This window comes from Phyllostomus discolor, chromosome 15 (assembly GCF_004126475.2).
Source record: "Phyllostomus discolor isolate MPI-MPIP mPhyDis1 chromosome 15, mPhyDis1.pri.v3, whole genome shotgun sequence".
NCBI classification, from domain to species: domain Eukaryota; kingdom Metazoa; phylum Chordata; class Mammalia; order Chiroptera; family Phyllostomidae; genus Phyllostomus; species Phyllostomus discolor.
The window spans coordinates 14024767-14045489 of record NC_040917.2 but is presented as its reverse complement, the minus strand read 5'-3'; the positions used below and the strand labels follow the sequence as shown (position 1 = coordinate 14045489).

General features: G+C 47.4%; 1 protein-coding gene across 1 annotated transcript in view; it reads left to right on the top strand.

Moving 5' to 3' along the window:
- Positions 1-3272: 3272 nt before the first annotated feature.
- SMYD3 (SET and MYND domain containing 3) overlaps positions 3273-20723 on the top strand; it is a 446130-nt gene continuing 428679 nt past the window's right edge. The window contains exon 1 of the mRNA XM_028531246.2: positions 3273-3782. Within this exon, the coding sequence (XP_028387047.1) occupies positions 3619-3782 (164 nt within the window). The 5' untranslated portion in view covers positions 3273-3618. The remainder of the gene's footprint in view (positions 3783-20723) is intronic.

Here is a 20723-nt window from a genome sequence, read left to right as displayed (position 1 = left end):
ACCTTTCACATGTCTCATCCCGTCTTAGCACCTGCTTCCCTGCAGACCCAAACTCATTCAGGAGTCAGGGGATGTGAGAGTAACAGGAAGAAAGTGGTTGAAATACTGAAGCAAGTGTTAGCCAGTGGGAAGTCATTTACACTCTGGTACTGAGGTGCCAGAGATGGAGTAATGCCTGGTGACGACAAGGTCCATCCAGATTTGGTGCCAAGCAGTTCGGGGGTAAGCACTTCCACAGGTAGGTTGCCAAGGGGCCTTTTAGTTTAGCCGGTGGCTGAGGATAGCATGCCTGTCTGGTCTTTTTGAATCCCCCTAAAACCTGATGAGCTTAGCAGAATGTTCAAGTGGAATATTGGGAACATGGCCAGGTATCTGAAGGAAAGTTTTCACGCTGCAAGAGTGAAATAGTTGCCCACACAGTCAGCTCTAGGTAAGTTCCAGGTGACTAAAGATGGCCAGGAGAATGAAGAGCTGGAATTACCAACAATAGGAGACCCTCTTGGTGGCATTTAAGGTTCTTTAGGTCTTTGTCTTTGGAATATGTGTAACTTCCTCTAGAATGTCTGAGAAGCAGTCTGAGTTCAGAAGGTGACTGGCATCAGAACAGGCACACTGTATATTAGGGTAGGAAAAAGTTTTTGTTATTGTGGAATGTCACCATTTGTTCTTTCATCACTAAATTGCAGAATGGTATTTAGCGGGTTATTTATCTGGGCCTTGGTTTTGCATGTGCAAAATGAAAAGGCTTTGACTATGTGGGGCTACATGTGATATTCTATACTCATCTGACAATATATTATGAAAAGTGCATCTCCTAAAGGGAGGAAAGTTTTCTTTTGCCCCCCCACCCATATAAGGAAAATCTGGAGAGTGAAATCAGCATAGAGAAGGCAGAGCCAACACAAGAAAACAGGGAGACAGCATTCTGATAACATTTCAGCCCCTGGCTCCAACCACACCCTAAGTCAAATACTGGTCCAAAGCCAAGCAATGCCTGAAGGCAGTTTCCGTTTTTGTTAAAACTAGTTTGGGATGGAATTTTATCACTTTCAACCAAGAGCATTAATACAAATACTATCTTAAAGGCACTCATCAATAGCTTCCCATTCCTACATCACAGGGACTCTTCTGAACCTAACGAATAGAAATTATCAGTTCACTCCCGAAGTGATGACTGGTTAGTGACCTCCAACCCACAAGCCTGCACCTTTGAATTAATAAAAAAGTGAAAGTTTTTTTTTGTTGTTGTTCCATACGTTGTCAGTATACTATTTGCACCATTCTAAGGCTCCAAATAGCAATTCTAGTTAACCCCATGAGACGTATGATAGACTTTTAAAATAATCCAGTGATTCTTGATTAAATTTCATTTGGTTTATTACTAAAACTGCTGGGTAATTCTGCATTAAACATTTATAGCAACTACTTAATTTACCTCTTGCTAATAAAATAGTATGTTAAACCTTCAATTAGAGTTTATGGGGAATTGGGCACAACATTCTATGTGCTTGGTTTTAATTTGCTCATTAAAAGCAAGGATATGAAAGTAATGGAACAAATAGGGTGAGAAAGCATTGATTTTCGTGTACTTTAAGAATTCAATTTAGATTTCTGGTGAAAGCTAACTGTAAAGCCAATTAGTAATTGGCCAATTAGCCAATTGTTTTCATTGAAAACATCAAATCTTGGAAAAAGATGGTCAGTTTCAGGATCCTACCCAGTATTCCCATATTGTTTACGGTATAGAAACCTGTCAACTCCGTATGTCGTGAATTCTGACAACGTCCTCCAGTTCTCTTTAAAATACATTCCATCTGCTGTTTTCATACAAAAGAACCCCTACCCTTCAATTTGTTGAGTGCAGGATAGGACAAAGAGCCTAGGGATTCTGAGCTTCTGTTTGTACGATAAATCTAAACGGTAATGTGGTCCCTCCCGGGCCACCTTGAAAAATAGTCATCTTTACAGTTTCTGAGCAGTCTTTGTATAGGGAATCTGGAACCGGATACTTGTAATTTATCATTTTAGAATTCTGGAAAGCAGGACTGCCCATTTCACAATAGTTAGATGAGTCTCTTTTACTAAGAACCTAAAGCCTCTGTTACTGAATATGCCGTTTTCATTACAGGATGTTAAGAGTATTGCATTATGTTGTATTATTATGTAATACAGGTTGTGGGAATCAGGGTATTCGTACAGCACCAGAATATCCCCCCCAGAGAGTGCTTACTAACTGCAAAGGTACAGTGTACTTTTGTAGCAAAGACTTCTAGCAGGCACCACTTTAACCAACTAATCAACTTAATTTTATTAATAGTGAGATATTATGCACACTTAAGATTGATGTGATGTGATCATAAGTGAACGGTGTAAGTTGTAAATTGTTTTTGCCGAACAGTTGGATGAAATCAAGCCTCTGGACTCGAATGTCCAGATCTCGCCTGCAGTTTACAGGAAATACTGGGAACAGAGGAACAAATTAAATGACACAATGAGAGAACAGCCAGACAAATACAGAATGGAGAACATTTTACAAGACTCCTAGTTTGGATTCTTCAGAGTTCAAGTACCAAAAAAAAAAAAAAAAGTCAATGTCATGAGAAAGAAAATGGACCTTTGATTGAATCGTGGTTTTTAAAAAACGTTACAAAAGCCAATCTTAAAGTGAATATGGTTTTTGCTTAGTTTACAATCACTTTTTAGGTGTGATGGTGATTTGGCTGTTTCTAGGATATTGTTCTTACATGAGGAAACGCATGTTACGGTATTTAATTAGGAAATATTCTGCACAACAAACGTCATCAACAAGTGAATGAAAAAGCAGATTACGGAAAAGTACCGGGCAATATACAGAAACAACTTCTGAGGTACGCACGATACATCCCGCTGACACTGTTTTGCTAGTTTTTGTTCTTTTGCCCCCTTAGCTGCCTCTCCCCGCCCCCTCCAACACCCCTTCCACTATAAATTCCCTGCGATCAGGAATCGTTTCCTCTTTTCCATCCTATTCTCAGTGCCTCGCGCAGAGTCAGACATACAGTGAGTGCCCAGTAATTATTTGAATAAAAGAATATTGCTTTTCAAAAAAATATTATGATGTAAAAGTATTAGTTGTGAAATGTTATGTCTGCAACTTACTTTGCAATGATTCAAGAACACAACTTACTTTCAAGCGATTCAAACAAGACACATTATGCATACACACCTGCAGACATACGGAGAGAAAATGCGGCGAAATGGCAAAATACCAAGAATTTCTGCGGAGAGAAATGGCAAAATACCAAGAATTGTTTGATCCAGGTGAAGGGTATAAAGGCGTTCATTACGTTGTTCCCTCAACTTTCATTCTGCAATAAAATTGTCTTAAGAAAATACTGGAGGGGAAAAACTAGCGCCTCTCCTCGCGGAGTTGCCTGGGACTCCAGCATCCCAGCGAGTCGGGACCCAGCGCGGGCGCCCCGCTCACTTCGGGGACGCCGTCTGCGCTTGCTCAGAGGCCCCTCCGCCCCGCCCCTCGGCCTACGTGTGCGCGCAGGGCGCAGGCGCGCGGCTCCCGGCAGCCCGCGAGGATTCGGCGGCGGGACGCGGCTGAGGTCTGAGGTGCGGAGCTGCGGAAGGATGGAGCCACTGAAGGTGGAAAAGTTCAGCACCACCGACAGGGGAAACGGGCTCCGCGCACTGGCGCCGCTGCGCCCGGGAGAGCTGCTCTTCCGCTCAGATCCCCTGGCGTACACGGTCTGCAAGGGGAGTCGTGGAGTCGTCTGCGACCGCTGCCTTCTCGGGTACGTGCGGGGCGCCCTCGCCCACCGGAATCCCATCGGTGCTGTCCTCGGTACAGCCCGCCCCGCGACTCCACCTGGCCGTGGCTGCACCGGAGCTCGTCGGTGCTGCCGGGGAGTCCAGCCCCCCGCACTCCTCTCGTGCGGGTCCTGGGGACGGGTCGCGGCTGCTAGGCGGGGGCGGGGGTGTTGGGGTCATTCCAGGCATGGTCCCTGCAGGGCGGGACTGGGGCTGCTAACACCCACACCCCTTGGGCTGCTGTAGGAATTGTGGGGAGCCGATGAGACAGACTTAAGGGGAAGCATTGGGCCGGGGGGGTGGGTAAACACGCTCTGGGGAACAAAAGTCGTGTCTTGTGCGGCGTGCTTAATTAGTGTGGCCGTGGAAATCATAATTGGCGGGGGATGGTGTGAATCAGGCTCCCAGCTGATGCTCTGCTGGGAGGACCTGGCTTGCAGGAGGCGGAAGAATCTTGGTGTTCAGGGGACACTTTCTGTGTTTTGAACGGGACGTTCTTAAGACTCGTTAAGGAGTAAATAAGCGAGAGACAGAGTTAATTTCAGTGTATGCGAAGTGCTGAAATAGGCAACAAACACTGTGCTGTGGGAGTCTAGGTTGCTGAGTTCCGGGGTGTGCTTTGCATTTAAAGGCTGTGCCGGCAAGGCTAACCTAGAAGTTAGAATTCATGTGAAAGTGTTTTGTAAGCCTGGAAGTCCTGAGCCACTGAAAAATGTTATGTGAGAGTGATTTATGGAAATATGTAATATATATGCACAGTCATAGGAATTATGTTCAAGCAACAAATACTACTGGGCTCCTGTTACATGCTTAGGAGAAGAGCTCCGTTTGAGATGGGCTGGATGATTTTTTTCCCCATCACTCCTCTTCCAGACCCATTAGCCTGGGATTTGGGTGAGTGGATGTGAGGAGGTAAGTGCAAAGCTCAAATCAGTAGCTGGACTATTAATCTTACTATATCCTTATTGAATTCATAATTGAGGAATTTCCTTAATTTTTGTATTTTAAAGTTACCAAATGGTAATTGTATCTGTTGTTTCCTGAAGTAACCATAACAGCAACAACAACAACAAAAATCTATTGAGAGAGTGCTTTGAAATTTTTGTAAACTGTGTGGTTGAAAGCCATTCATTCCTTTCAAGACTTGACTCTTTCCTAAAGTCCAGACATTGGCAGTTGTAGGCCTTTGATTATTGTTCCAGAAAATTAGAGAAAACCGTGCTCTTCATCCTCTTAAATCCTTGGGGGCTGTGTCTGCAGTTTGAAGGTAGTCCAAGGCAGAGAACTGGCTGTTTCCTATGGTATTAATCGATGGAGGAGATGTGGGTCATCTTACAAATTCAGACTGCCAAGCTATTTAGCAGTTGGAATAGAAAAATTTTGGAATGAAGACTTGATGACAGATTGCTCAATGAATTCTCAGAGCTGGACTCGAATCATAGGACATGGAATTACCCATTTTCCAAAACTGACTGCACACATCCAGCTGTTTGTGGGTGGGATCTTTCTTGATTTACTATATTTTTCATCACTGCTGTTTATCGCTCATTTTTCTTAATAGCAAGAACCATAATGAGTTAAGCAAAGGAAAAAAAAAAGCACTTCATGGAAGAATAGAGAAGAGTTCTCAGCATTGCTTTAAAGCCAAGTCTGGAGGAAGCGCGGCTCTGAAAACGGGCGGGAACCCAGGGAAGTTCCACAGTCAGAACGGTGCTTTGGAAGTGCTTGAGGATGGGACTCGAGAGTATGTCGTTTTCAATGCTGTCTGGAAATGCTGGGTTCTGCAGCGTGTGTCACCAACACTATGACACTGGTGCTCCTGCTCCTGCTGCCACTGCCTCTGCAGCGGCGGCCTGGGACACTAGTCACTGCTTTCTCCGCCTGGCTTCTTTGTGCTCTCAGCTTCTGATTCAGGGTCCTCAGGGGTGCCTTGCATTGGTCAAGCTTAGGGTCACTGCTTGCACCCTGGTTGCCAGGGAAGTTGAGAAGGTGAGTATTTGGCCTTTCCGGCTTTTAAGAAAAGGCAGGCTCTACTTCCCATTGATACTCACCTGGTGGAAAGACCATCAAACGTATAGGAAAGGGGATATAAGTAAATGCCAAGCATCCAAACAAAACAAACTAAAGCAAGTAAATGGATTTTTTATACTGACTAACAAACACTTGTTTATTAGTACTTTATACAAAAAATATACTTGCACATCTTTTGGATCAGTAGGCTATAATTCACTTGTTCCGTGGCTGTCAGTGTTCTATTGAACAGTTCGTCTTCAATGGTTGGGTTTTTCTGAAGTGTCTAGGGGAACCCTTGCAACCCTAAAATAACGTTGGAGAAATCAAACTTTCAATGCGTTGTCTCATGCAGTTTTCTACTGTTTTTGAAAATCTGTCATTATGGGGTACAGTATCTCTTGTTCCTTGTCACCTTGTAAGTAAAATTGCTTCTTTAGCCATCATCAGTGTTGCACTTCTTGAGAGCAGAGATTGCATCTGGAAGTTTTTATAGCCCCAGTGCCTGGCACGTGGTACACTCTTAGTTTGTGTTATGAACGTCCAGCTGAACTGTCCTCTAGCTGTCACTGCCCTTTTGCTGCCTGCCGTTTGAGTCAAGAAATGGAATGACAATATTAGTTTGTAACAACTTACAACATTTCCATGGTGGGGGGGGGGAGGGAGAACCAGATAAATAATATAAAGAACAGATATGTATTATAATTACCTCATTAGTCTCCAAATGATTTATTGCTGTCAGAATCTACCTGATTCCCTTTGGCCTTGGAGTGTTTTGATTTGTGCTTTAGCTCATGCATTTATTTATTTACTTATTTTTACTTTTTTATTGGATTTATTGGGGTGACTTGGTTAATAGAATTGTATGGGTTTCAGGTGTACAATTGTATAACACATCATCTTGTACTGTGTGTTAACCACCATAAGTCAGGTCTCCTTCCATCACCATTTATCCCTCCTATACCTCCTGCCTCCCCCCAACCTTTTCCCTCTGGGAGTCACCATGCTGTTGTCTGTGTCTATGGGTCTTGCACGTTTATTTTTATTAAAGAGAAACTGGAACCTACTTCATGGCTTTTCTTGCCTTTTCCCCCTCTGTCATTAAGGATTGGTTCTTGTTTTTCATGTGGTTGGAAAAGAAAATTATGTAAATTGGAGAAAGATGAAATGATAATTAAATCATTACCCGGAATAATTTATATTACCCTTTTTCTGCCATTGCACACACTTATAGTTTGAAGGGGCTCAGAACATTGACAGAGGGGTTGTTTGTGTTTCCTGCTTGTTTTGGCAAATGTGGTGCATAAACTTCCACTGTCAGGCCCCGACTCCCCGACTCCCCACTCAGGGATGTTCTTGTAGCCCCACTCGGGGAGGGAGGCAGGAACACCCGACTCGCCAGGCACACAGGAGGCTCTAACTGTCGACGTCGAGAAGGGGTAATATTTGGGGGAATTTTTAAGTCATCGTATGATGCTTTTCGGTTTTCTAAACTTCCAAATTGTCTGCAGTTTCATATCAAGAGCTTCCTCTGAAAGCTCTAATGACAGCTGCTTCTGTAGGATGAAGAGGCTATTTCTTCCACCATTAAGGCCAAATCGAGGGTTGGTGCCTCCCAGGAGGCACCAAGGAGAGTGAATGGGAAGTGGAGAGTCTGTCTTTTCCAGCTCCGGGGGATTGTGGGAAGAAGGGGGAACAGGGGTAGGGAAAACAGACTGTGGGAACACATGTTCTGACCTACCCAGAGTTCTGGGGTCGAGGTGAGCGTGTTTAGTGGTTCAAGGGGACGGCAGAAGTAGAGGGCCTTCGGCGCTGCTCCTTATTTGGAATCTTGAGAGGAGATGGCTGTGTCGGTGAGTGCTGTGCCTACTCGGGGTTGGAGCACGGCCGTGGAAGAAGGAAGTGCATGGGTGGGTGAACCCCTGGTAGCGGGGCATTCTGAAATGCTTTCATACCACAGTGAGGGGTGCGGAGGAGCTCGAGGTCTGGGGGATTGGCAGCAGGCATCACGATTGTGTGACCCTGGACTGAAGGTCAGGATCATGGATACCAGAGATGGGAGCCACTGCGACATCCCAAGAGGTGGGATGACAGCAGTCCAGCGGGGGACCTAATCCCCTTGCAGCAGAGACCATTGTGGACCTGCAGAGACACCAAGATCCAGGGTCCTCCTCCCACGTTAAGAACGTCCCATAAGCCCTGTATGGAGAAAAATTTACCTGAAAGCAACTGTTTACGCCAGTTCTGGTAAAGAGTAAAACTTGCATGTCTGAATATTAACTGGAAGAGACTGATATATTATTTGGAAAACTTTAAGTTTCTGACTGTTTACTAGGGCGAGTGTTCATGATGAAGATTAATCACAGAAAAACAGCACCATGTTCACGAGACAGGTGAGATCAGTTACAGAAAATACAGCAGCTTCCTTTGATTTACAGCATATGGGTAACTATGACCAGGCAATGGAGGGGGGGAAAACTCCGGTGAGATGTTATAATCCATCTTGGCCAAGGACCGAAGGTGGGTGAAGGCAGGAGGGAATACCTACCGGGGTAAGAAGGGGAGGTGCCAGAGGAGGCAACAGCAGTGACTGAAAGGGTTGGGGACACTTGGGAAGTGGTTGCTGAGTGAGTCAGGCTCAGGGAAGAGACGGTTCGAAGTATTCTAGGAGGGAAGAGGAGTTGCCCAGCGCAGTGTGCTAGGATTGCTGAGAAGCCCTGAGGGTGCACTAATGGGCTGTGTGGCAGAAGCCTGAGCCTGGAGACTTCCTGAGAAGAGTTGTGTTCATTCACGTAAAGTGGCAGCGGGTAGCACACTCGTGCTTTGTTCTCTCCCAGGGGCAGCTGCTTGACCGTGAGAATTGGGGTTTCCAGGTTAGCACCACGGATAGAGAAGGCGAGAAGGAAGTTGAAATTGTCGGCTAGGGAGGGTGTAATCATGGACCATGATTTCTGGGTTGGGACTGAGGTTACAAGGAAGGTGATGGTCCATAAATGTGCTAGAGTCAGCGGCTTAGAGGACCTGATGCTGTCATCGAAGAAGTGATGGGGTGATGGAGAGTGGAAGGAGTTAACACATTTGTCATAGAAGCAATAGTGTATGTGCTGGTACCACAAGGTCCAGGGGACAATGGAGAGCAGCTGAGATGGGAATAAGATCAGGAAACTGAGGGGCTTGAGTGTTGGATGACTTTTCTGAATAAGTGAAGTTACCAAGAATGTTAGGTGTTGGAACGAATAGTTTCAACCAAGGGAGAATTCTTGTGTGACTGCCTAACCCAGGGTTTAAGGGCTAAGTAGAAAGAGCCACGTGGGGATAGGGGGCTCTGTTCAAATAATAGATGAAGAGCATTCTTCAGGTTTGCAGTTGGAGTACAAGAGGAAGGATGGATGAGGCGGTGGATCGGGAAAGGGCTCTATGGATATGGAGCCCATAAAAATATGACTTCCATTTTTATCTTTGAGTGGGAGTTATAATCCCTGTTTCTTTTGTTTCTTCCTTCTCTTCTGCAAAGCGCTGTGGGGAAGGGCTGGATGGCAGAGACCCGAGCCTGGAAACACCTGGTGAACACCACAGGAGAGGATGTTCTTAATCAGAGAGGACGACCTGCTTTGTGTGGGTAGCAGTAAGCTGTTCCTCAGAAACCTGGTGCTTGCTCAGGGGGCTCAAGAACAGAGCCACCGTGGGGACAGGGATGGAGGCTGGTGCCTGGGACTCAGCAGCACAGACCCCCCCTCACCATGGCCGTGTGGTGTCTGCTGGTGCAGAGCGCCTGGTGTGCCGCCAGCGCTAAGGCATTCTGAGTTCCCCAAATGCAGGCAGGCACACCTGTGGGACCTGCCAGCCAACTGGTGTCTGGTTTTAGTTTTAGACTCTTTTGTAATAGAGGGATCATTGGTTTGTTCTTGTTGGAACGCTCATTTTTCTCTTGCACTTGAATTTGTCTTCTCTACCTGTTACTGCCATCTGTGAGACCTGAAAATCTTCTAGAAAGCTGGGGTTTTCCTCCCAGGGCTGTCTCTGACCATTCCACGGAGAGAATTGAGGCAAAGAGCTAATGCCTGTGGTTTGACTGCTCTTAACAGACACCGTCATTGGAGGCGTGGTGATTAACCTTGAATATCAAGGGAAAGTATAAGAGCCTCTTCTCATTTATTTGTTACCACGATAAGTGACAACTGAATGTTACTATCCAGTAGCTAATAGCGAGTGTCATTTACTGAGTAATGCCAGGCATGATTTTAAGTGCCTTCCCTCGTGTACTTCACTTAATTCTCACGAAGAACAACCCTAGAAAAGCGTGTGTCGTGTTCCTTGCGGGCACCAATGTGGACCACAGAGCATTCGTGCACTTCTGCAGGGTGTGGATGGGTGCCGTTCCCTTGGAGGGCAGTTTGCCGGTCCCTATCAAAACTGGGCGCTGTGTTTCCTGGATTCTCCTTTTGGGATTCTGATGGGAATACAAATAACAGTGGATGCCCAGGGACACCTAGCATAGCCTTTTGGTATTTATAAAGGAGAATTTCAATGTCCATTGAAAGGGAAGGCTTGTTCCATTATGGTGCAGCCGTATTGTAGGATGCCGTCTGGCTGTTACGACTGTAGTGGATCTGTTTGTGCAGGTGTGAGTGGATGCCACACTCACTGCTGGGTGAATGAAGTTGCAGAACAATGTGTGTGTTTGTAATGAAATCTGGTGCATTTACTGATGTGCTTGTGTGTAGAGGAAGGTCTGGAAGCACACCCCCGCATTCTGATGTGATTATTTCTGGAGGATGGGGATTGGAGGGGGGAAGATATCCCTTTGTACTTTATATATTTTGAATTTCTCTCCAACCAAGCTTGTATCTTGTTTTGTAATTACAGATTTTAATAAACTTTGAGAAAGTCTTTCTTAGACTGTGTTTCACTTGGAACTTACAAAGGGGTGCGTGCTGCCGAGGATGAGGGTAGCTTTGAGATGCTTGCCAGGTTATGCCTGCCTTTCTTTGACCTGACATCTGATTGGACCAAGAGCGAACCTCTTGGTAGAAGACAAGCCAGTCCACTGGCTGGCCACTGGCTGTAGAATTTGAACAGAGAGAGCTAGAACTCTTGTTGCTGGACCTCATAATTTTCCTGCTCTGCCTTGGCTCTAGTCTGGTTATTCAGCTTTTTTGGGGTATGTCTGAGATATCAGAGTGTTCCTTAGTAACCTTACTCATTTTCCTCCCTGTTGGGAGGACTGCATCTCGGCCTCCTGGCAGTTGGATTGGGGCCCTGTGACCCAGTTTTTTTGGCCAGTGGAGTGTGGGCTGGAGGTTGTGAAGTTATCCAAGCCGTTTCTGCGCCTGCCACCGAATAACCCGTGCCGTCTCCCCTGCTCTCTCTCACCGCACCTCGGTGACTGTGGAGGCCTCGAGTTGGGATGGAGAAGCAAGACGCAGGAGTCTTGGCATGGAGGGCAGCTGCTCTGGGGACTCCCCCTTACATGCATCGGACTGGGTGGGAGCCAGGGGGAAACCTCTGTTGAGTTGAGTCGCTTAGGGCAGCTCTTCTTGAACTTGAACGTGCATGTAAATCACTTGAGGATCTCGTTCGAGCGCAGGTTCTGACTTAGTAAGGTGTGGCTGGGCATGATGTGCGTTTCTAACAGGCTCCCAGGCGATGCTGTGGCTGCTGGGCTGCTCACCAGACATGAGTGGCGAAGACGTAAAAGGGTTAGGAGAAACGACCCGGCCCGCGGTGAGCGCTCAGTGAGCACTTACCGACGGACATCCCAGCGTTCCGAAACAGGACCAGACATGCCGGAAAGGAATCGGGGGCCACACATACGCAGCCAGCTGTTTAGACGATTCCTAAGTATACATCTCTGTTACGGACGATGGGTTGGAGTTCAGTTGTCGTTCTGTGTGTGCAGAAAATGGTAGGAAATTAGAACCCGGAGTTATTTTAAGATCATTTTGAACATTTATCCTTAGGCTTACCATCATTTTGGTGTTTGAAATATAGTTGCCCCTTAAACAATACAGGTTGAACTGTGTGGGTCCACTTATATGCCGATTTTTAAATAAATATGTATAGTACTGTAAATGTATTTTCTCTCCCTTATGGTTTTCTTAATAGCATTTTATTTTCCCTAGCTTACTTTTTGTAAGAGTATAGGATGTAATGCATATAACATACAAAGTATGTGTTAATCAAGTGTTCATACTATCAGTAAGCCTATTAGTAGTGAAGTTTTGGGGCAGTCGAAAGTTCTACGTGGATTTTTGACTGTGTGTGTGTGTGTGGGGGGCTGGTACACCTACCCCCCCCTTTGTCAAGGTCAACTGTAGTTATGTATTTCTCTGGCTACCTGGAGATTGGAAAAATAATCTAACCTCTTCCTACACCAGTTTTTAAAAATTTTAAAACTTTTAGATGGAAATACATTCAAATTTACAGAAAAGTTACAAGAATGAGACTGGCACAGAAAATGTGCACACTTTACCCAGATTAAACTATTAACATTTCGCCCCATTTGCTCTCTCATGCGCACGTGCCTCCCTGTGCTCCCCAAGCCCTCACCTTCCTGAGTGTGTCAGCGCCACGCACCCCGTCCCCCCGCCCCTCAGTGCTTCGGTGAGTACATGCGAGGGCTGGGGAGGCTGCACACGTCAGCTTCAAACTGGGGACCCTGTGGGCTCGCAGGCCGGTGCTCGGTCCGCTGAGCCACACCAGCTGGCGTGAGGAGTCAGTGCTGCTTCTTCGCAGGTTCCTGGTTTCCCTCAGTGAGGCGTGCTGTTAGATCCTGAGGTCTGAGCACATGTATGCTCATTGCTACTTGGATGTCTTTGCCCTCTGACCCTTTAACAAAGTTCGAGAGCGTGCAGGTACACGCAAAGGTGCACACGTATGCGGGGACACACCCGCATTTTGCAAGTCAGGAGTGCTCACTAATGCTTTCAATGCAGGTTTGTCTCCTCCGGCTTCTTTCTTGCCTTCCCCGATTCTGTAATCGCCTGTCATCATTCCTGCCTCCGGGAGAGCCCTGGCCCTCACCAGCACCAACGCATGGGCTCATTTGTTCGGCCCTGTGTGTTCTCTGGAGTTGCTTCAGCCTTGCTGTGCCCACAGGATCACAAAGAAACACCCCAGTTCAAACAGTACGAACTTGTCCGTGGTTTCCCCCTCTCTCTGCTCCCCAGAGACGGAGCAGGTAGGTTGGCGCTGTGCTCATTCCGTGTTGTCTTTCGTTCCCCTCCAGCGAGTCTGTGGTGTTCGTTAGAGAGACAGCTGAGTTCACGTGTTTCCCTTTGCTTTCGGTTTTAGATTTTTCTCCTCTGCCCTTTCTGGTTTAGTTTTTGTATTTGGAACGTGCTTCCACAACTCGAAACTGAAAAAGAGAGAGTGTCGGCAGCCCCTCCCGTGCCCGTGCTGTTCCCCATCCCCACTCCCTGCAGGTGACCAGGTTCATTTTTTCCTGGTGTATCTTCGTGCTTTTTTCCTCTTGTGAAGATAAGCAAACACGTACACGTGTGTATTTTTATATTCCCTCGATGTGCAAAAGGCAGCATACTTACTGTATTTGCTTTTTTGCACTTGAATTTTTCACTTATAGTACCTACCAGAAATCACTACATATCAGTTTATAGAGGTCTTTCTGATTTCTTATAGCCTCGTAGTGCTGTGTTTTTATGTGTACCATGGTTTCTGATTTCCGATGCTTGGGCACTTAGGTGACATCCAGTATTTCACAATTTTGAATCACGCTTTAATAAATAACCTTGCACTTTATGGCCTCTAGGTTTTCCTGATCAAGATGCTATTTTAGGACTGAGGTGCACACATTTTATCACTTTAAGGAAGTGTCCCTCCATTTCTATGGTCTCGAGAGTTTTCAGTTAATGATGGGGGTTGAATTCTGCAGAGGGCATTTTCATCTGTGAAGAGTCGTAGGGTGTTTTCCCTCTAGACTTAACTAATCTTCCACCGTAAGTTTACCTAAGAGGGACTGTAGAACAAAGTTGATATCCATTTCCTTGTATTTCAGGTGTTGTTGGCTTAGGTAAAGATCATCATTAAAATAAATCTGTGTTTCAGTGTTGTGAAACTTTCATCCGTGGTCTTGAATCAGTCAGGGGTCGATCAGGGAAACATAACTGTGGAGCGACCACGGGCAAGGGTTGTCGAGATTGGACCTTGCACACTCGTGGGCTTTGGCCGAGGTGCTGTGGACTCTGGGCGTGCGGCCGGCCTGCGGGCACTCTCTGCCGAGGGCCGCCAGGAAGACGAGCTGCGGGTCAGCTGGGGGAAGCAGACCAAGGTGGCATCCTCTCGGAACTGACAAGGACACCTTGGAACCTGCGTCTGTCCCTGCCTTCCCTCTCGATGACACTGATGACTTGAAGAAGAAATTGCTCACGCCCTTTGCCACAGAACTGTTCGTGACTTGGGAGGAGGTTCAGGAAGAGATGCCGTGGGAGCGGTGGCGGAGCGGAGGTGCCGCCGCAGGCAGCGGTGACAGTGTCCCCAGGCTGCGGCAGTCCCCAGCCCCCCCTCCCCCCCCCCAAGCTTCCGGTTACGGTGATAGTTGCTTCACTTCTGCCTTGCAAATCTCACCCACGACTTTTGTGGCTACCTTAACCTGGCGTCACACAGTGAGGGGATTTTGGGAAACGAGGGTCCAGCCTGCTGTGTTGACACACTGCAGAAGCCACCACAGTTGGTCCCTTGTCAGCAGTGCACACCTCACCTAACCCTCCAGCAGAGGCCGTCCTCATGGCTGTGACTCCGGCTTTTCGGTAGCCACAGTCGTTGCTCTGTGGGTGAGGGGACGGGGCAGGGGATTCGGATAGCTGCTGAGGGTGTCCGGTCCAACTGTGCACTCTGGACCTGGAGAAAGGAACCTCTGGGTGGACTTGGGGGCCCAGTCTGCACTGTGTGATGGCCCTCAAGAATCCCAGCCCAGACCCGTTATCTCCCGAATTCCATAAGCTATTATTTCTGAGAGTCGGAACACGTGCGATTTGGGTCTTCAAGAATTATTAACTTTAGTTTAGTGCCAATGTCCAGTAATCCCCCCAAAGTTTGGTTGTATCTTCTTCCCCAGTGCCCAGACAGTTTTGTAAAAAAAAAAAAAAAAAAAAAAAAGAAAAGAAAAGACCTCTTTCTGGAAAGCCCAGGAGGGAGATTTAGAGTGCCCATATCTGGCTCTGTGGTAGAGCTTTCCTCAGGGGGACTTGACCTCAGGTTAAGTCTGTTAAGTGGCCCAAACCCGAGAGTTGATGGAGGGGCCACAACCTCTATTCTGTTGGTGACTGAAGTCACACTCCTGCTCACTGGACGGAGAACTTTCCCCCTGATACTGACCAAGGGAGACTTCAGGGGATTGCCCGTCTGTTTCAGTGCCAGGCACACTGCCATTCGATTGGCCAGCCAGCGTGGGAGGTCTCTGCAGCTCAGGCTTTTCCGGCTGCCACCACGGGTCCACTCCCACCTTGACTGTGGTGATCAGGTGCTCCCGCTGGCTGCTCCCTGCCGCCCTGGGGTCCTGCCATCCCCCACTGAACTCAGGATCCCAGTGCGATGGCAGGAGTCAGGGCTTCTGTTTCTGGTCCTTGGCGCATGGCCACCACGGAACGCTTCAGGGGGGCCTGGGCTCCTCGCAGGAGTGTGTTTCTTGTGGCTTGGCGAAGGGATGTTTTCTGGATCCTCCCAGGGGCCCAGTGAAGGGGTGGCTTAAGTAGTCTTAGGACATTCACTCTGTGTTCTGTTCTCACTGGTCCATCAAATGTCTTCTTCCTCAGCACAGCGAAGAAGTTCTGACCTTTCAGCATCATTTAGTGCTGGTCCCCGTTAGGTCCGGTTTTCAGCCAGCCAGCCAGCCAGGCTGTGTGTTACAGCTGTTCCCAGCTCCTGGAGCCAAGCTGTTGGTTCCACGGTCTGCTCGGTGCACTTTCACCCACAAATGCAGCTTCGTCCAGCACTCCAGTTCTTTCCGTGTCCTTTCCCAGGTGTGCTCCCCAAGTTCTCGTGGCTAGAAAGGGGCAAAGTCTTGTACTTCTTGTGGTGCGTAGTGCACCTCCTCAGGGGTGTACTCTTTGAGGTCTGCCAGACCTGGAGTCTGGTCACAGATCTGGAAACACTGAGAGGTGGCGAGGGCTGCGGAGGGTCCACGGTCCCCGGCGAGGGGGACCCGCCCCTGCAGAGTGCTTTCACTGGTACAGGCCAGTCGTCAGAATGTAGGAGGTTCCCAGTTTCATGGGTAGGTGCCCTCATGTCTGCGTCCTTTATTTGGGGTGCTTCTTCTCACCGGTTTGCTAGTTTTATGTGCCGGTTGAACACGTAAGTTTGGAAATTCAGTTGACATTGTCATTTAGTTCTTGCTCCTCCAGGTGTGGTTTGTGAATCAGCAGCATCCTTATCACCTGGGGGCTCCTAGCAATGCATACTTACGGAGTCAGAGCATAAAACTTTCTGTAGATGATGTCAGGATATGTGCAGAATTCGTATTTACATGAAACTAATTTCTGAAAGTACTTTTAAACTTAAAGCTCTCAGCAGCCTAGTAATTTTATAAATATTTCCTTTGAGATCTTTTGGGGAGTCCATGATTTGATTTTACATTTCATTCTGTACACGCTACATTGAAAACTTTTGCTGATCAAGTTTTACATGATTTCTCACTTGTGGGAGTTTCCCATGGTCTTAATTGGGCATGGTGCTCCCTCTGGTGGTCAATTTGGTGAAGAGCATGCGAACATTTTTCAGAACGGTGACTAGGTTTTCAGCCATCAAAACTTAGAATGTCCTTGTCAATCTCCTTTCCAAAGCGTTCCCAACCTCTGACATTTGTCATAACTTTTGCTTTCAAGTCTATCAAAAGTGAAAACAAGCCAAATTCTGTCACAAGTATCCCCATAAAGCTCACCATCATGAAAGAGCACGGGTCCGATTGCTGTCCGTGCCTCATTAATAACGACCATGTCATGCGCATTAGGACTCAGCACTCATGTCTGAAGCTGGTGGTCGCACCTGCATTTTCAGTGAGCTAGGGGAAAGACGGAGCCTCTTACATTACTCACCATGGCGTTTATTACTGTGAAAGATTTTGTGCAAACGATTTAATCCCCCAGTTTTTGCTGTAATAATTACATGGTAGGGTGAAGATAATCACTGTGACTCCGTGGGATCGTCTTATTTTTATATCTCATTCTCATCACAGCGCTCAAAGGGCTGCTTTCCAGGAACAGTCACATTCCCGAGCAGTTCCTGAAAAGGCACACAACCCATGTGATAAACACCTTAGACGTTTGATTTTTAAATAAAAATTGACAAGTAAGGCCATTGTTTTACTTGTTTACATATAGTACAACCAGGAAAGTTTCCTTTTTAAAGCTAACTTGTTGCCGGGGTACTGGTTTACACATGACCTATTCATGTTTAATTTTAACCATCTAAGACATTTAAAATTCTATGTTCATACTTAATTTTTAATTCATTACTTTGGTCAAGAATCATGTCAGAACGTCCTCTGTTGTTGTTAGCCTTTCAGGCAAAAATAAAAGAGAAACCACACAAGAGGGAGAAGATGGGTCGATACATGGACGGATGAAACCTCAGAGGAGGTGGGAGCCATCAGCACGTCAGAGCTGCTTGTGGCGAAGCCACGAAATGGAGGAAGACGTTGTGACATAGAGGCACACGCCCTTCGTCTGTAAAAGCCACTCACAAATTAATAAGAGGAAGCAGTTTACCTTCTTGGGAGAGGTTCTCTTCTGAGTCGCTGGTTCCCAACAGAGGCTGCACCTTGGGAAGCCCCTGGGGAGCTTTAAAAAAATCCTCAGGGGTTCCACCCCAGAACTTCCAACTCAGTGGGTTTAGAGTGCGGCTTGCACATGGCGATTTGGAAAGCTCTCTCGTTATTACAATGTGCAGTCTGGGCCGACCACTGCTACCTTTCTGTTGCGTCTGCACACCCCCGTCTGCCTCTCTCCTGTGTGAGGGCGAAGGTGAGACGGGCACAGCTGGGCCCCCTCAGGCTTCCCCTGTACATTGGGCTCCAGACTGGACAGGAGTGTGCTCCGTTCGCATTTCAGTGATCGTCACATGTGAGACAAGCATGTGTTAGGTGGAATTTTTAATTTGAATGGTTGTGGTATTTCTCACAAGTGAATTGGATGAGTATATTAACATTTGATTACTGTTAGCATTTTTTGGGTTCTTGTGTTTTTTACCTCTTGTTTGGGAACTAGGTGTCGATTAGAAAGATTGTTTGCACAGGTGATTGCTTGGGGGTGTGGGTAACAGTTTCTCTGGGCAGTTTGTTTTTTTATTTTTTGACTGATAATAGGTGCCCAGTTTAAATGCTGAAAAATTAAAACATTTTATAAAAGACTTTCTTACAGTGTATGAATCATTGGTTTTTACTCTTTCTACCAGTTTGCCCGTAGAACTTTGAGGATATCCAGATGTCTGGGCCTCATCCCTAACGATCCTTTTAAAGCTCCTCAGGCAATGCCGATGCACGTCCCAAGCTGAGAACCTTTGGGAAAGAAAAACAAGACAAAGACAGATGCGTAGTCGTAGGCGTAGGAGGTGCAGACCATGACTGTGGGGAGGAACTGACAGGGAAGGTGCTCCCAGACTCTGTGGGAGCCCATCCTGACCGCGTCAGAGTGTTGTCTGTGAGGGAGGCTGCAGGGACAAGGTTGGGATAGGGTCTGGAATTCCGGAGGCCCTGCTGGTCGGGCCAAAGAGTTCGAACTGTGTTTAGTGGGTGTTGGGGAGACGGTAAAGATTTTTGAGTAGCACTGTGAAATGCACAACATTATAGAAGGTTAGTGCACAAATGCTGATTGGGGTGGGTCTTGTGACTGGGAGAGAGGTGGGAAGACTGGAGAGGAGGGCTCCAGATGGGAGAACAGCCGGTTTCCTCTGGTCCTAAAGTGAGGAGAGAGCCTGCATTGGGAGGTGGCAGAGGCCTGGGAGATAAAACAAGGTTCTGAGAGCAGCGTTGGTTGACTGGGTGGTCTGGCAGGGAGCGGGTGAAGGGTGAAGGCAGGGTCTTGCGCTCCATGTATTGGGACTGTGGTGGATGGCTGCTGGTTGGAGTCACTGGTGTGGCCGAGATCTCCAGGGAACCAGTCGTGCAGCAGAAGTTGGTGCTGCCAGGACCACGCTGAGCCAGGGTCACTTCTCCGGAGTGGGTGGCAAGGGAAGGCGTTTTAACAAGTTCAATAGTTCCTTTTCTGGCCTAGGTTTCACTGGCTAGGTGAACACGGTAAATCACTTAATTCTCTGAGTCTCAATTCTGCCCTTTTTGAAGTGAAGAGGACTTGGAAGGAAGAGATAGAATGATTTATGACATCTGGTTAAAACTTGCTACAGTTCTTGAGGTCATATCTGTATTTGCTGCTGCTGCCTCCTTTGTTGTCGTAACAGTTTTACTGAGATACAGTTCACACATGCGCAGTCACGTGCCGCATGACTGACACGCTGGTCCATGGTGGACTGCACACTCAATGCAGTCCCATAAGATAACAGTGGAGCTTTAATAATGGAAATAATAATAATAATAATAAAAAAGATCCCTGCGGCCTGGTGACCTCACAGTGGTCCTAACACAGTGCATTGCTCAGGTGTTTGTGGTGATGGTGTGACCCGTCCTGCCACGTGACCAGTTCTATCAAACCCTAGCGCACGCACTTACGTACAGCACGTGACATTTGGCGGCGGTAACGCACAACCACGCCACTGGCCTGCTGTACTTTCTGTTGCTGTTTCAGTGCCCTTTTTACTTGGAAAAGAAGTTGGCGCGGAAACAGGGCGCTGTGTTGCACGGGCAGCAGCCTCGTGCGTCTCCTGTCTGCCGTGTCCCCCGAGGGCATCGTTTTCTCATGTGCGGATCTACTCCCCTGTCCTTTCACGCAGCCACAGGCAGCACAGGCTTGTGCAGGTGGCACAGGCTTGTGGCGCAGGAGCACTGTGCGGCCCGCGAGGCCCAGGCGTGTGGCGGGCTGGGCCGTGGGTGCGCAAGAGTGCGTTCCTCTCTGTGGCATCCGCAGGACAGAAGAGCCTGATGACGACGCCTGTCTCAGAACGTATCCCCGTTGTTCAGTGGCATAGGCTGTACCACACCAGTCACCCTTTTAAAATGACAGAAAATAACAAAACTTACCATTTTATCCATTTCTTAGTGTTCAGTGGCGTTGAATAAACTCAAAACATTATGTATCACCACAACTGATTTCAGAACAGTTGAATCGGCCCCAGAAGAAGCCCTGCATCTTGAGCCCGTCTTCTACTCTAAATAAACAGAGGAAAACCTAAGGGTCAAACCCATAGCTGCCTTGCAACCAAATGACTTCAGAGCCACCTAGAATTCACTTCCAGGTCAATTCGGCTCCTTGCCATGCTGACCCACTAGATGGCAGTGTGGGAACACCGGGTAGGAAAAGCGGCCTGGGGAAGCCACCTCTATTTGCACACAGCAGGCTGTACACAATCCTATCTGCTTGTCGTGGTAGGTGTAGTTATTACCAGCCTGCCTCAGGGGACGGGAGATCTCCTGCTTGAAGGTTTTGCTAATGCCGAATACTGAATACATCTTTACCAGCTGGCTGTGTTTCCCAGGCACCCAAACCCATCTAACCGTCCCTCCTGGGCTCTGCCTATCCGTCCTTAAATGCAGCGACTCCTTGGTTACTTCCGTTGCTCTCACTGTGTCTGGGAATCCTGTTCCGCCTTCTAGCCAGGTTTTTTTTTTTAAATTAAAAAAAATTTTTTTTTAGCTTTTTACGGTAGTAGTTCCTCGGGTCTGTTGGGCATTCTCGTAGATAGTAATTCCCAACTTTGGCTGCACATTGGAACCTCCTGGGAGGTTTTAGAACCCTGGTATCTACACTCAAGGTCTGTCCAATGGGAATCTTTGGCGCTGGGACGCAGCCAGC